The following is a 15,246-nucleotide window of genomic DNA, read 5'->3' as shown; positions in this document are numbered from 1 at the left end:
AAACACATTTATATCTGTATACAGGGGTATGCACTGTAAGTTATATGGAATCTCTTTTTTAACCCATCAACAATGATAACAAAGAATTCCAGATAACTTAAGTGTCTGTTAAGGGTGTACCAGTTAGTGAAACTGTGTGACAGCCATATGATGGAATAGAACGACGTAGAGCTGCAAATAGTCATTGGAATGATCTCCAGGATTTACTACCAAGTGAAAAAAGGAATGTGCTGAACGGTGTACACAGTATGCTACCACTTCCTTAAAAAAATAAAATGGATACCTACATACTTGCTTTATACCCTTAAAATACTTGCAGAAGGATGCACAAGAAACTAGGAATAGTGGTTGCTTCTGGGAAGAAGAATTGACTGCTTGGAGGACAGGGATGAGAGGCAGATTAACTTGTTACATATTTTTTCTATATTTTTTCCTTTTAAAAACGTGCATTTATTACCTACTAAACTTTTTAAAGAAGGGGTTTACATACACTTACTCATATTTGAGAAATGTAGAATATTTTATACATTTTTATTTAATGGGTGGCAGCCATTATGCAGCAGTCCCCAACCTCTTTGGCACCAGGGACCGGTTTCGTGGAAGACAATTTTTCCACGGTGGGGGGTCGGGGTCGGGGCCGGGGGGATGGTAATGCCAACGTTGGGGAGTGGCAGATGAAGCTTTGCTCGCTTGCCCGCCGCTCACCTCCTGCTGTGCGGCCCAGTACCGGTCCGCAGCCCATGGGTTGGGGACCCCTGCTCTATTGTTTGGGCCTTACACATTTTCACGTTCACATTTTAAACTCTTCTTCAGCATTGGTACCTTGTATCCTGGCAAATGAACAACAAATTCCTACCTTGCCTTATACCCTTACCAGCATTAAAAAAAAAAAAAAAAAAAAAAAAAAAAAACCTTAAAACTATAATTTTATAATTAAGGTTTGGAGGCTGAAAAATAAATGTCTTAACATTCTAGAATACAAATTTTGTAAAAAAAAAAAAAAATTTATGTATGCTATTTATTGAGAAACTGCTCTTGAATTTTAAAATAACTTTTATTGCCTTTATATAAGTAATACATGGTTATTATGATTTAATAATATGTTCTGCTTATCCACCCCTTCTTATTTCTCTATAATGAAATACAGAGAAATTTCTATAGAGAAATAGAGAAATAAGAAGGGGTGGATAAGCAAAACTGATGATAAAAAATCCTTTTCAGCCACCCACCCAGTGTTATAAATAACACTATAGTGTTACTATACAGACTCTTTAGTACCTTTCATTTTCATCAGGCAACAGTCTTTCTGTGGACATCTTTCTGTGAAAGGGAATATTCCTCTACAACATCACTTAATGGGCTGCGTAGTTTTCCATCTTATAAACAAATATAGATAAACATAGATACATAGATATGTCCGTGAGTCCACTTTTCTTGAACTAGCTGGTTTTTAAATTTCTATGATAAACAAAATCCCTGCTAAACATCCCTGCTAAATCTTAATTACGCCCTTAGGATAAATTCTGATGGAATTACTGGGTAAAGGTAAGGGCAGTTTAAAGCTTTTTGATAAATGTTGGCAAATTTGCCCTTGTTGCCATTCAGATTTGCAGCAAGTTATTTTGAGGTTATTAGAAAGCCTCCCTTTGTGAGAAAATCCTTAGAGAACAATTGCATAGGTATTGTCTATACAGTCATTGTCCTGTTAGGGGTCACGGGTGCACATAAATAGTCCAGATGTTAGTGCCCAATTTTATGTTTTTTAGTTACCAGACAGACTGGCGCACTTCAGTTTATGCAAACCCTAATCTGGCTATTCCGAACATTCCATTCCAGGTGTTACCTCTGTGAATAGAATACAGAAGTACTCTACACCTTTAGAAGTGTTGTACTAATTATAGTCATCTTGCCAGCATTTCAAGATGCATATTATGAAACACCCTTGCCAAATTCATTATTATTTTTCCTATCTCTTTGTTAGTTTGACAGGATAAAAGTGATATTCACTGGTTTGTTTTGCATTTAATTGCTTATTAGAAAATTTAACTCTTTCTTTTTATTTCTATTTGTACTTATTCTTTTGTGAATTACCAGTTCACATTCTTGGTCTGTTTTTTAATGTTAGTATTTCTCTTCATTATTGATTTAATCAATTTAGGAGTAAATTAATGAAGGTATCTGTCTAAATGAGTTAATAATTGTAAAGCACTAATATTTGTAAAACACTGCCTCGTAGGTAGTATAAATCAAATCAACCAGTCAAGTGAGCTCTAGTAATTTAAAAACAAGCTCCTGCTTTAAAGTTTTCTACTCGATACTTAAGACTTTATTTTGGCATTGTATGCTTGAATTATCAAATCTTTCTTTAATACTTTCTGTATGTACTGTGCTGGGAAGGCCACGAAAGGAAAGGATTGACTCCTGCTCTTTGTCCAGTTGAAAAAGAACACAGGAATGTGATTTGAATGTTACATGACAGCGTTTCATTATGTGTCTCACTATGTGTATAATGATTGAGGGAATTAGGTAAATGGTAAAATGCTGACATTTCTAACATGTTAACACCTCCGTGTTCTATACTACAGTCTCCCATTGTTTTTCTCAATGTGAAAATCAGGGCAGAAATTAAGGAACTTCAGCATTATAGGTAATATTCTGTTTTCTTTAAGCTGTGTGATGGGTACCCAAGGATTCTTTTTATTATTATGCTTTTGTAACTTCCATATGTTAGATATTCCTCTGTACATAGCAAGTATTTTATTTAAAAATTTTTAAATAGGCAGATATTGTGGGGGAAAGCTGCTCCCCAAGAATACCAAAACTAATTAAATTATGTACTCTTTACTATAAAATTGTTCAATTTGTCTACACATACAATATTTTACCTTATAATGTATACTCTTTATAATCTGAACATTTTGTCATATAAAAATAATCATTAACTTCAGAATCAACAACTGATTGGTACATTTAGAAAAATGAAGAATTAGTAAAAAGATAAAAATAACAAAATGGTCATTAGTTGCATCTTCTTAGGATGATGATCATCACTATATAAGTTGTTTCTAATAAATTTGAGCTATGGTTATCTTTCTGAGTACACATATTTAAGTTTTTCCACTTTCTCCAAAAGATACTTAAAAACATTTGTTGTGATTATACTGTTAAATGTAATTTTCATGGTGTAAAGTACTTGTACTTCTTCTTTTTGTAAGAGTCAGAGTGGGTCATCAATACACGACTGTGGCCTTGTGATAGACTGGATGTGCTCAATCGGCATAATCTGCTCTGTACAATTGCACATGAAATTTTAGCGAAGAGTCTTTACAGACAGACATTTGAAGTTTTGCAAAATCTACCAGGTTTTCAAAATTCTCAAGGTATGTTTTTTAAAAAGTCTAGCTTAATTATCTCTGACCCATCTGGTATTTAATAAGAAACAGTTCTCCACCTGTTTTGGTTGAATTTTATATTCCAGCATATATTTTTAATGATGTTTTTTGTAAAATGTGTTCTCTGCAAATTGAATATGCTTTCCTGATGGTTCAAAAAAAAAAAAAAGAAAAAAAACCCAGAGATGCTTATCTTTTGTCAGCAGTTCCTACAAGGAGCATTTCATCATTCCTTTTCTAACCTCTGTCAAGTCATCAGCAATCAATGTTAAGTGCCCCCAGCAAGCTTTATACTGTACCTTAAAATAATTTTTTTCATTGGCATAATAAAGAATACCTTTTCTTTTATCACTTAACAAACATAGAACATAGTTCCCATTACCTTGGAACATAGGAAAACATGGAATAAATGGAGGAAATTATGCAGATGATGGGTTCAAAGAAAGAGAATGCCAGTGTGGGCAATGGCAGGCAGTGCTCTTGAATGCTTGCAAGTCATATGTCGGTAGCAAGAGAGAGTCCGTGTGAAGGGTAACAGCAAAAGCTTTGGGTCAGGAATGAGCTGAGCAATGGGTTCAGAGTGGTGGGTTAATGTTTAATGAAAACGTTAACTTGAAGGCCTTCCCTCAGTGCTTTATCACTCTCCATTTTCCCATGTATTCCACTGAGATACTGTATTGTCATTAACATTCTTATCTGATTCTCCCTCTAGATAGTAAGCTCCTTAAAGACAATTGTTTTCTTTATCGTGGTATCCCTGGTACAATGGCTGCTGTAGAACTAGCTTTTGATATACAATTATCATGATAATGAAACAAAATATAATAGTGAGATTAAACAGATAGTTGTGCCAGATTTTGGAAGATCCTGAATGGCAGGCTAAAGGAATTTTCTTCTCTATGTGTAGTAAGGGGTCACTAGAGTTTTGGCGCCAGGGCATGACATAATGGAGTTGGTGTTTTAGGAAAGTTCCTCTGGTGGTAATGTTTAGAAAGAGACTAAAGGTAAGGAGATAAATTTCCTGATAAGGCCTAGACCACTAAAAAATCCTAAAGTGATAGAGACCTAGAGTCTAGGTCATAGACCCACCTGACTGAATATAGGGGATAAAAGAGTTGGAAGTATCCAAGGTGACTTCACTTTCTTCTAAGTGAAAAGCAGAAAGGAGTAGACATACCCAAGAAAGGAGGTTTTGTGTGTTTTTTTAATTTGAGAGTGAATATTTATGAGTGGATGATTTATTTTTAGTAGTGGGAAAAACAAGTCTGAGGTCCGCACTGTAGATAGAATGCAAACAGAACCGTGCAGATGCAGTCACACGTGAGGACCAAGGACAGAGGTGTTAATGTAGCCTCTGAAATCGTATTCCTTTCACATTCTCCATTACAAAGTGAATGAACTGTTTTGCTTTTGTCGAATTTTTTGTTTGTTTGTTAACTTAGTATGTAAGATGATTGCATTTTGGTGACTCTGACTTTTATAGCAGGTAGGAAGGGGCAGAGGAGAGCAGAGGGGAAAGGAGTAAGAGAGAAGTTTGAGAGAAGATAGATCAGTTTCACTATATCAATGATTTTTTTCTTTTCAGAAACTGTGGAGGTCTCACAGTATAGCCTTCTTTTTAATAAACTTCTAGATGCCTGTATAGAAAGCAACAGTCTTGGTATATCATCCTCCGTAGCAGAATTCATGATTTCAAAGAGCATCCCTATTGATTTTTCCTTTCTTAGAAGATTAATTACTTCTTTAGGAAGAAGTTGTTTATGGCTCAAAGCCAGAGCCCACTACAAAAGTAAGTTACATTTTAAAATTTTAAAGTTTTATATATTGGTTTTGAATTTGATTTTCTAACCTGAAATCTATGTATAATATTCATGGCGTGGCATTAAATATGTAAAAAGAGCAGATGATACACATTTAAAAATAGTGGTCTACATAGATTTGTGCTCTTTTGAAACCTGTTATTTCTCATTTCTAATTGCTATATTTTTATTTCTTTCTATATTGGCATGTCCACGGGAGGATATGAAAAGGAAATAAATGACAGAATTTGAACCAGTTTGGCATGTTTTATAAATATATAGGAGTAAACCAATTGGTGGAATGAAGCTTAAGGAATACATATTTATCCCTGGTATATCCCTGATCTTTTTGGTTAGAATATGTTATAACAGGCACATAGGAAGTACAGAGGGTGTCATTACAATGCAACATGATACATAACAATTTTTCACATGGCTCCTAGTAATGTTTACAACTGTTCCTGTCTAACAAGTAAGCCTAGAAAACGAATACTTTCTCTAGTCCCAATCTCCTTGCAAGTATTTTAATTAGAAAACAATTCTGTGTAGAATCTAGATCTAGAAAGGAATTCTTTTCTGCCTTCATGCAGTAATTTGTCTTAAATTTCCATTTCTACCACTATCAACTATATGACAAACATTTCAGTACCTACTCTGTGTCACCACTGTGCCAAATGTGTCAAACATCCCAGCCATCCCTACACCAACAAAAACCTGTCTGAACTTGGAAGTGTTTTTCATGTTCCCAGCTGTGATCAGTTCAGCAAGTGGTAACTTTTTTTCCCAGTGAAATGGGAAAGAAACTATTAGTGTGCATTACAGGTAGTAAGATTACATATTATTTGATCAAATTTTCATTTCAGTTACATGTATTCTTATATGTGTGCTAGGTCATTATGTAAAATGTATTTCTTATTGTAGGTTACAATAAAACTTTTGAAAGCAGAATTTTTGTAAAAGGATGATCAGAAATTTAGAGGCAAGGTGGAATTATTTGTTCATAACACCTCATTTCAATTTTGTGGTTATGTTTCAACTCCTTATACTATTTCCCTGCAGACTGCTAGAAATCACACCACAAAGTATATATGTACTATTTGCTATAACTTCTTGATTTTAGTTTTTAGAATTGATGTTAATGAGGTATTTTTTCCAAATAATTGTGCAATTTGGGAAAAATGCCAGCAGAAGGCATTTATATGCCGCAGGAATAACGTGTTAACTTGGAAACATATAAATGAGATTTCTATGAATCTGTTTTTTAGTTGAAAATAAAATTTTGTATTAAAACAGCTAAACTTAATCATTTAAAAAATTTTTAATTGACAGCTTTATTGAGATATAATTCAAATGCCACACAGTTCACCCATTTAAACATGTACAGTTCAGTGGTTTTAGTGTATCTACAGAGTTGTGCAACCATCACCACCATCAATTTTAGAACATTTTCATCAGGCCAAAAAGAAACCCCATATGTGTTGAGTCACTCCCCATTCCCCCAAATTCTTTCAACCCTGGTAATAATTTAGTTTTAAAGACTTTTTTTTAAGCGATGTGTTAAAACATTTAATGCTTGAGTATAATTCAGTACCTTTCCTATTAGCTTAACACATCTATGCTTAATTTCATATGTAGTGAAACTTCTGGGACTTATGCAAGTGAGGTTATACGGTAAAGAGTATTTTTGTTTTGTTTTGTTTTTAATGTACCTGAGTTATAAAATGAAGTGAGTAATTTATAGTCACTGATCAGTCTTCAGAACATCTCATTTCCTGACAGTGTTGACATTTAAAATATCAGTGGAACTCTCTTTGGATCTGTCTTCACACACAGGTTATCACATGCTAGGAAAGCCTTTCAGTGCCTTATAATCACATCTAGTAGTACATATTTGATTCTGAGCTTACAGTTAATTTTTCATCAAGGTACTGTTAAGGCTGTAGTGCCAGTGCCTTTGTTTTGCTTTTTTCTTTAATATTTTTTACAGCTTTATTGAGATAATTTCATATACCATAAAATTTACACATGTGAAGTGTACAGTGCATTTTTATTTATTTGTTTATTTTTGGTTGTGCTGTGTCTTCATTGCTGCACGCGGGCTTTCTCTAGTTGCAGCAACTGGGGGCTACTCTTGGTTGAGGTGCGTGGGCTTCTCATTGTGGTGGCTTCCCTTGTTGCGGAGCACAGGCTCTAGACACGCAGGCTTCAGTAGTTGTGGCACATGGGCTCAGTAGTTGCGGCTCATGGGCTCTAGAGCGCAGGCTCAGTAGTTGTGGCACATGGGCTTAGTTGCTCTGCGGCATGTGGGATCTTCCCGGACCAGGGCTCAAACCCGTGTCCCCTGCATTGGCAGGTGGATTCTTAACCACTGCGCCACCAGGGAAGTCCTTACAGTGCATTTATTTTTATATTATTCACAGAGTTGTGCACCACAATCTAATTTTAGAACATCTTCAACACCTCTAGAAAAAGAAACCCTGAACACATTTATATTCACTCCCCGTTCCATGTATGTTTCCCACCCGACCCAGTCCTAGGCAACAATTAATCTGTCTCTATGGATTTGCCTGTTCTGGGCATTTCACATAAATGGAATCATTCAATATGTAGTTTTTTGTGACTGGCTTCTTATACTTAACATAATGTTTTCAAGGTTTATCCATGTTGTAGCCTATATCATTATTTCTTTCCTAATTACTGAACAATATTCCATTGTACGGAATTTGTTTGTCCATCCATCAATTAATGGACATTTACTTTGTTTGCACTTTCTGACTATTATAAGTAACACTGCTCTGAACATTCACATGCAAGTTTTTGTGTGGATGTATGGTTTTCATTTCTCTTTGGAGCAGAATTGGTGGCTCGTATGGTAAATCTATGTCTAGCATTTTGAGGAACTGCCAAACTGTTTTCCAAAGAAGCTATCTGTTTTACATTTATATTCCCACCAGCCATGTATGGAATTTCTAGTTTCTTCACATCCTCACTGAGTTTTTTATTTTAGCCTTCCTGGTGGATATAAAGTGATACTTCACTGAGGTTTTGATTTGCATCTTCCTAATGACTAATGATGTTGAGCATCTTTTCATGTGCTTATTTGCCATTTGTATATCTTTGTGGAGAAATGTCTATTCAATCCTTTGCCCATTTTTTTCTTTGTACTTTTTTTAATTGAGGCGTTTTTCTTGTTTTTTCTTGTTGAGTGTGTTAAGTATGTGTGGGGGTACATATAAACACATACTATTCATATATGTATACATGCACTCTACATACAAGTCCCATGTCAGATATATGAGTTCAGTTTTTTTTCTATTCCATGAGTTATCTTTTACTTTCTTGATGGCTTTGCTTGTGTTCCCTAACTAATCAGAAGGAAATTGTCCAGGGACAGCAAAATTGCCTTCCTGATGCTCCTGATGTCCTACCTAGTCCTAAAAATACGGCTTTTCTGTCAGAACTGAAAAGTCAGGAAGGGAAGATGTTATTAGTATATCTTTTCCTTACTTTCCCCCGCTAAAACCAAATAGGAGTATTTTTCTTTTCATGTTTGATTTTAGGGGAAAAGATAATATTAGTAAATTTCTACTTGGTTTGTTGGCTTTTGTTTTCCTCTTCTGCTCAGAAGTAAAACAGGTATGCATGTAAATTATACCTACCAATATTTAGGAATGTTAACGAGTCAATAGTTTGTTGGTCCTGGCAGTGATCTAGGAAGGTGGGACTTCCTAGTGGTTAAGATTCCAAAATCTGGAGTCAGAAGGCCAGGGCACTTACCCAAAGCCCCCCATCTATAATATGAGAGTTGTTGTACCTAATTGCAAAGGTAGTAAACTGTCAGGTTAAAATTAGATAAAACCTATGTGTTTAGCACAGGTACCTGGCATATAGTAGGTCCTCAAAGATTACTCATCATCATCCATATTAGAAAGATTTATTGAAGAAATTTAACTTAATAAAACATTTTAAACAAATTTTACACACAGATTTAAATTGGTTTCAGTAAAAGACAACAGTATAATATTGCCTATATACAATTTGGATGTCCTGGACTGATGTATAGGGGATTTCCCTGTATATCACTTGTAATAAGCACCTAAACAGTTTAAAAGTTGAATCTGTTCTTTGGAAAAGCAAAATTTTTAGAACATGAATTGGAGAACAACACACTGAGCACCGACATGATGGAAATGTATCTTATTCATTTTTATATCTAGTGTTTAGCACAATGCCAGACATTTGTAGGAACAGCAAATATTTATTGCACAAACTGTAACAGCACTATAAATAAGTACACTCAAAAATACTATAAAACTATGTGATAGAAAGTAAAATCTTCAAATTATAATTTCTATTTTCTTTCTACATTTTGGATTCATAATTCAAGGTAGATAGTTATATATATAATTATATATAATATTATATATATAATAAGTATATGTAGTTGCTGTTAGACCCAGATCCCATTAAAACAAAACCCAAGTAGCTATTCTGGTTTTTTAGTTATTCTGAAATTATGTTGTGTTGACTATGGCTTAAAATAAATAGACATTTGCTACAGTGAGGCTCAAAAGTTCTTTTTCAGGGTTTTTTAAAATTTCTCACTTCATGTTTAATGTTTCAAAACCATTTTACAAAGAATGATCTCAGTTGTACTAGGATAAGCTCACTCCCATATAATTTATGCAATAAATCTGCTTCTAATGTGAAGAATTATTCTGAAATAAAAGTAATTATCACTTGTGGATATTTTCGAAGCCTAGGTTTTCACCTACTGGGGTTTTAGTAAAGTTTGATCTGTTACTTGACTTTCAGGTGCTCTTTCATTGGGTTGCTACCCACCATTGGAGGGAAATTTATACCGAAAACTTCTACTGATTCCTTCCTATTTGTCTGAGATTGAAATGCTTTTAGCTATTGAAATCTTCATGGTATCTAATGCTAGTAGTATTCAGAGTCCTGGAACTTCTACACAGATGCTGCAGATAGTTTTAAAAAGGTTGGTTGAAATAACTTCTGACTGCATCCTGAAAGCAGATCATGGCTCCCTACACTTGCCCTAGCACGTAAATGTTTTATTTATTTGTATATATATAAACATTTATATACTTATATACTGCATATTTATATACTTGTGCATGTGTGTATTGACAAACTTTGGTAGCATTTATATTGAGAAAGGATTTGACCTATTTTTGGTTTAAATCCAAACAAGTTAGTACCTTTCAATAAACATTTTAACAACTTCAAAGATCTTGTTTAGATGTTCAAAGAGATGGGTCTTCTTTAGGTGTGGACCTTTCTCGTGTACTGGTGGTTTTTAGTTAGGTACCTAAAAGTTATCTTTTTGGTCAGCACAAAAGATCTAAGAACCAGGTCTAAAAGGGAAATATATGATAATTTATTAGGTTCAGTCAAGAATCCTGTTCAAAATAAAGCCATCAGCCTAGTTTCAGTATTTTAAAATGCTGTTATAAATGCATAAATATTATAATGTAGCTGTTGGACCAGAGTGGCATCCCTTCAGATAATTTTGTTCAAAATCCCAAAATTTAGTTTTACACCACTCCAAGTTTTTGTCAGCTTTATCTAGGAAACTTGTAACATAAGGATCTCATGGGACTCCTGTTTTGGCATTTCTTAACAAGAATTTTGCTTCAGTTCACTGGTGTTAGAAACCGGATCCTCAGACTGAATATTCTGTTAGTTACCTATTACAGTGTATAAGTTATCCCACAGCTTAGTGGCTTAAAATAGCAAGTATTTTCTTAGTTTCTGTGGGTCAGGAATTTTGGAGTAGCTTAGCCAGATGGTTGTGGCTCGGGGGTCTCTCATGTCACTGGACTTAGGATGTGGTCAGGACCTGCAGTCGCCTACTTAATGGCTTCACTGCGGCCGGAGGATCCGTTTCCCAGCTGGCTCACTCGTGCCTGTGGGCAGGAAGCCTCAGCTCCTCACCACATGGGCCCCTCCATAGGTTCCTTAAGTGTCTTTATGACACAACAGCTAACTTCTCTCAGAGTGAGTGATCAGGAGAGAGAACGCAAGGAGGAAGCTACAGTGCCTTTTGTGACCCTACATCAAGAACTGTGAAGGCTCTGAGATTCCACCCCATTTGCAGGCTGTAAGTCAGCCTGCCATAGTTTCACAGATCCTGGCATAAGACACAAGACCTCCTGGGTTGGAGACAGGACTTTATTACTCATGGCACAGCAAGCAGCATGATTATCTGCATATTTGTATCTCTTCCTCTTGCTCCCAAGTCCCACACTTGGGCCCAGATGGATATCTGCACATGCAGTGGGTTCCATTACATGAGAGGAATCCTGAACTTAGGAACCCCAATCTTTTATAATGGGTAATAAACATACCTGCCCCTTTGCTCTTTAGATGGAAACGCTATCTCCACCTTGTAAGGCTGTAAGCAAACCTGTCTTTTGCTCCTGAAGGAGAAACTATCTTTGTCTTTCAAGGTTGTTCACTATATTAAACATCCTTGAAATCCAGAACAAGGGGTAATCAGTGTCTCTGCTCTCAGAACTTCCAGAAATGCAAGGGACCATGAAAATTGATATCTAACAATCTAGTGTCCAAAGTTGTGCATCATTTCTGCTCTATTTATTGGAGATAAACAAGTCATTCAATCCAGCCTACACTCAAGGGGAGGAGAATTTATTTTAGGTCCACGGTTTTTTTTTTTTAACTCACTAAAATTAGCTTTTTTGTTAGCAGTCTTTCCTGAGGGCCTTCTGTTTACAACTATGCACTACAGTTGCATGAGGCATTTGGGCTCTCCATCATCCTAATGAGGGTTTGGTTTTCTCATAACTTTTCATTCCCCACATATGCAGTCTCTTCATTCATTATTGAATTTGTGGGGTATTTGTGATGCCAGCACATAACTAGTGACATGCCTGGATCTTCTATTTTGTCCAAACCAATATTGTTTTCTCCATTACTGTTATCATACCAAGCCCTGCTTTGTTACATTAACCTCTGAGAGAGTTTTTGTTCATCTTAAGACTTTCAAAACTGCATATAGTTGGTGTATGCCCAATCTACCAGATTTCAGGCACCAATCCTAAGCCAGAATGTACTAGAAGCGGCCTGACCAATCTTTGCTCTCTGTGATCACTGATTCCTGTTCCAAGTGGAAGTCCTCACTCCCACCACTCTGTGGACCACACTGTTGTGCTAATGCAGGTAGGCTCATACTCGGGCCTTGCTGCTGAGCCTTACAGGTGCCCAGAGCAGGATGCAGTGAACACAGAGAAAAAGTGATGCCTAATAACAGCTACATCTCTATCTTATATACTTCTTACTCCCTATCCCATAGGAAAAATAGCCATAAGGTATGAGTTTTATGAAATTTGGTGACTGGTAGAAAAGTTATTTTAAAATTCCAGCACTTTAGTGAAGTACCTTAAATCAGGACTAAAGAAAATAACTTAGTATAAAGTTATTCATATATGAATATACTATAAATATAATAGTATACTATAATATACTGTATAATATACTATATTATAGTATATATATACTATATAATATACTATAATATTATACTATAAAAATTTAGTATAAAGGCCTACAGCTACAATTTCTGTTACCAGATGTGAGCTACAAATTAAGTATATGCTTATAATTTAAAATAGCCATATCAAGGTAAAACACATGAATGTTAGTAACTCCAAACTTGATTAAATTTAATATTTTATGCATTATAATGAATAATTATACTGTTATTAATTTGAAAATACAAAGAGAGGGGTTATTGTGTTCTAGATCAGTGTTTCCAAACTGCGGGTTGTGGCCCATTTGTGTAGTGAAATCAATTTAGGGGGTTGCAACCATTTTATTTTAAAAAATGAAACAATAGAAAATAGGGTCATAAGGGTAAGTCTTGTTTTGTGAAACTTTTATTTCAGTTTTTATGTATGCAGGTATATATATTGGGTCACAATATAAAATGTCTTTATTACTGTGTGTCATGGTCAAACAAGTTTGAAAGCCACTGTTAGAATATAGTAAAAAGACTGTCATAGCTTAGAACCAATAAATGTAAATTACTATCTTTTGAAGAAACTATATAGCTTCTTTTTAGAGTTTCTGACTTTGTGAGGTGTTCACTTTGTAGATGTGAAGAAAACAAATCTCGGAGCAAGGATGATTATCAAGCTGCAGTGGAAAGATTAATTATGGCTGCTCGTATATCAGATCCAAAGCTCTTCATTAAGCACATGACCGTCAATGTTAATACGGAACAGGTTTATAGTTTGGAACATTGTTCTGCCCTGAAATGGTTGAAAGAGAATATGAAGTGGGCTGGAAAGGTTTGGCTTTTCAGTAACCATTAGTTATGAAAGGCTTTTTTTTTTTTTTAAGTTCAAGTAATCATTGTTGAAAATAAAAGGCAATGAAAATAAAGACAGTTTTCACTATATTCAGCTTTTGCTCTTTATTGATTTATAGTATGTCAGTAGTTTTCAAACACTAAAAATTTTGTTTGAGGTACGCAATTTATAACAGTTTTACCCATACTGCAAATGATTTTTCAAATTACTTTTTGACATCTCCTTAATTTAGGTAAACCTAAGTATGGTGAATCCCAATTTATTCTTAAATCCAAACAATGAAAAATCACAAACTGAGTATTGTGCAGCATTTAATAAGAGGGAGACATAAAGGGGAAAATATTCAAGCAGGTGTCTGGAGCTTTCAGAACAAGCTTTGGGGTTATGAAGTAGATTTGGTGAGCACTCAGTCCAGTCTCTAAAGCCTATTGTACACTTGTAATATAGAATAGTAAAATAATACTGGAAAATGACTCAAACACTAAAATTCCAGAGCTGAGTTATACCAGAAATTTTAAATTATTCTCTAAAGTTTTCCTTTAGTGTATCTTAAAATACTATATGTATATTGAAAATTTGTAATTTATGTACATTACATTAGGTATGACTAAAGAAATCAGTATTTTAAACAAATATACCAGAACCTATCCAAACAAGAATTGTACCTTTCAAGCCACCTTAGGAAGTTTAAACTCCTTTTCTGAAGCCATCTGCAGAATCCGTAGCAGTCATTCTCCAAGGTGGTCATCCTCAATCCTTAATTTGATACTTTAGATTTGATACTTTAAACCATAATTTAAATCATTTAGAGAAAATGTCTGAGTAAGGGGAGTAATAAAAGAGTAAGTGGTGACTAGGGGGACTGAAAGTATTTCTTAAAGGAGTTCCCAAAATATGGTAATGGCAGCATCACTGGAATAAGTCTATAACCTCACAAGAATAAAAAAGTTAAAACCTAGCACTTAGCAGAATGCCTTACTATGATAAAATGTGGAATGAATACTCTCGTGAATGGGATATGGGAAGTAAGGCCTAAGTAGACATCAAGAAAGAGGCCCAGTTCTCTAGTATGAACAAATTGGGTGACTAACTGCCATTACTTAAATTCAGCACCTAGGAAATAAATTGGGTTCGGAGATTACCACCATCAGTTTGAAGTGCCTTTGAGGACAAGTGAAGAACGGTAAGTGGGCAATTATAACCTTATGCTGGTGGCAAGGATGCATTTGAAAGGATGAAAGATGATAAATTAAGCTTTTAGGAAAAATGGGATTGGATGGAACGGACCACAAATTGACCAGATGGTTTCCAGTGAATGAGAAGTCAAGAACCCTTAGGGCTGGAACAAAGGGAGGTTGGTTGTTTTGTTTGTTTGTTTGTTGGTATTCTGGGGGTATTTTTTGGTTTTGGGGGGGTTTTTCCCCCCACCTCGGTCAACGGTGCCAAAAGGTAGGAAAAGAGCGGTTATTGTACGTGTCTTATTCCATCTGTGGCAGTTTATGGGAATAACCAAAGTCATAGAAGCGAAATACAGCTAACAGTAAAAACCCCAAGCTGACAGTGAATTGCTTACCCTTAAGGGCCAAAGTCAAAAGGAAAATGCAAACTGGAGAAAACAGTTTTAATTAGCTATATTTACGTAAAGAAAGCCAAAGGCTATACTCAGTAAGACCTTTAAAATCTGGAGGTCTCAAGCGAGTC

General features: G+C 35.2%; 1 protein-coding gene across 1 annotated transcript in view; it reads left to right on the top strand.

The window, feature by feature from the left end:
* TOPAZ1 (testis and ovary specific PAZ domain containing 1) overlaps positions 1 to 13,602 on the top strand; it is a 68,594-nt gene extending 54,992 nt beyond the window's left edge. The window contains exons 17-20 of the mRNA XM_036869422.1: positions 3,216 to 3,380; positions 4,978 to 5,181; positions 10,007 to 10,190; positions 13,329 to 13,602. Coding sequence (XP_036725317.1) covers positions 3,216 to 3,380; positions 4,978 to 5,181; positions 10,007 to 10,190; positions 13,329 to 13,548 — 773 coding nt within the window. The 3' untranslated portion in view covers positions 13,549 to 13,602. The remainder of the gene's footprint in view (positions 1 to 3,215; positions 3,381 to 4,977; positions 5,182 to 10,006; positions 10,191 to 13,328) is intronic.
* The last annotated feature ends 1,644 nt before the right edge of the window (positions 13,603 to 15,246 follow it).

This window comes from Balaenoptera musculus, chromosome 11, assembly GCF_009873245.2.
Source record: "Balaenoptera musculus isolate JJ_BM4_2016_0621 chromosome 11, mBalMus1.pri.v3, whole genome shotgun sequence".
Taxonomy (NCBI): Eukaryota; Metazoa; Chordata; class Mammalia; order Artiodactyla; family Balaenopteridae; genus Balaenoptera; species Balaenoptera musculus.
The sequence above is the reverse complement of the archived record's forward strand: the minus strand, read 5'-3'. Positions and strand labels throughout refer to the sequence as shown.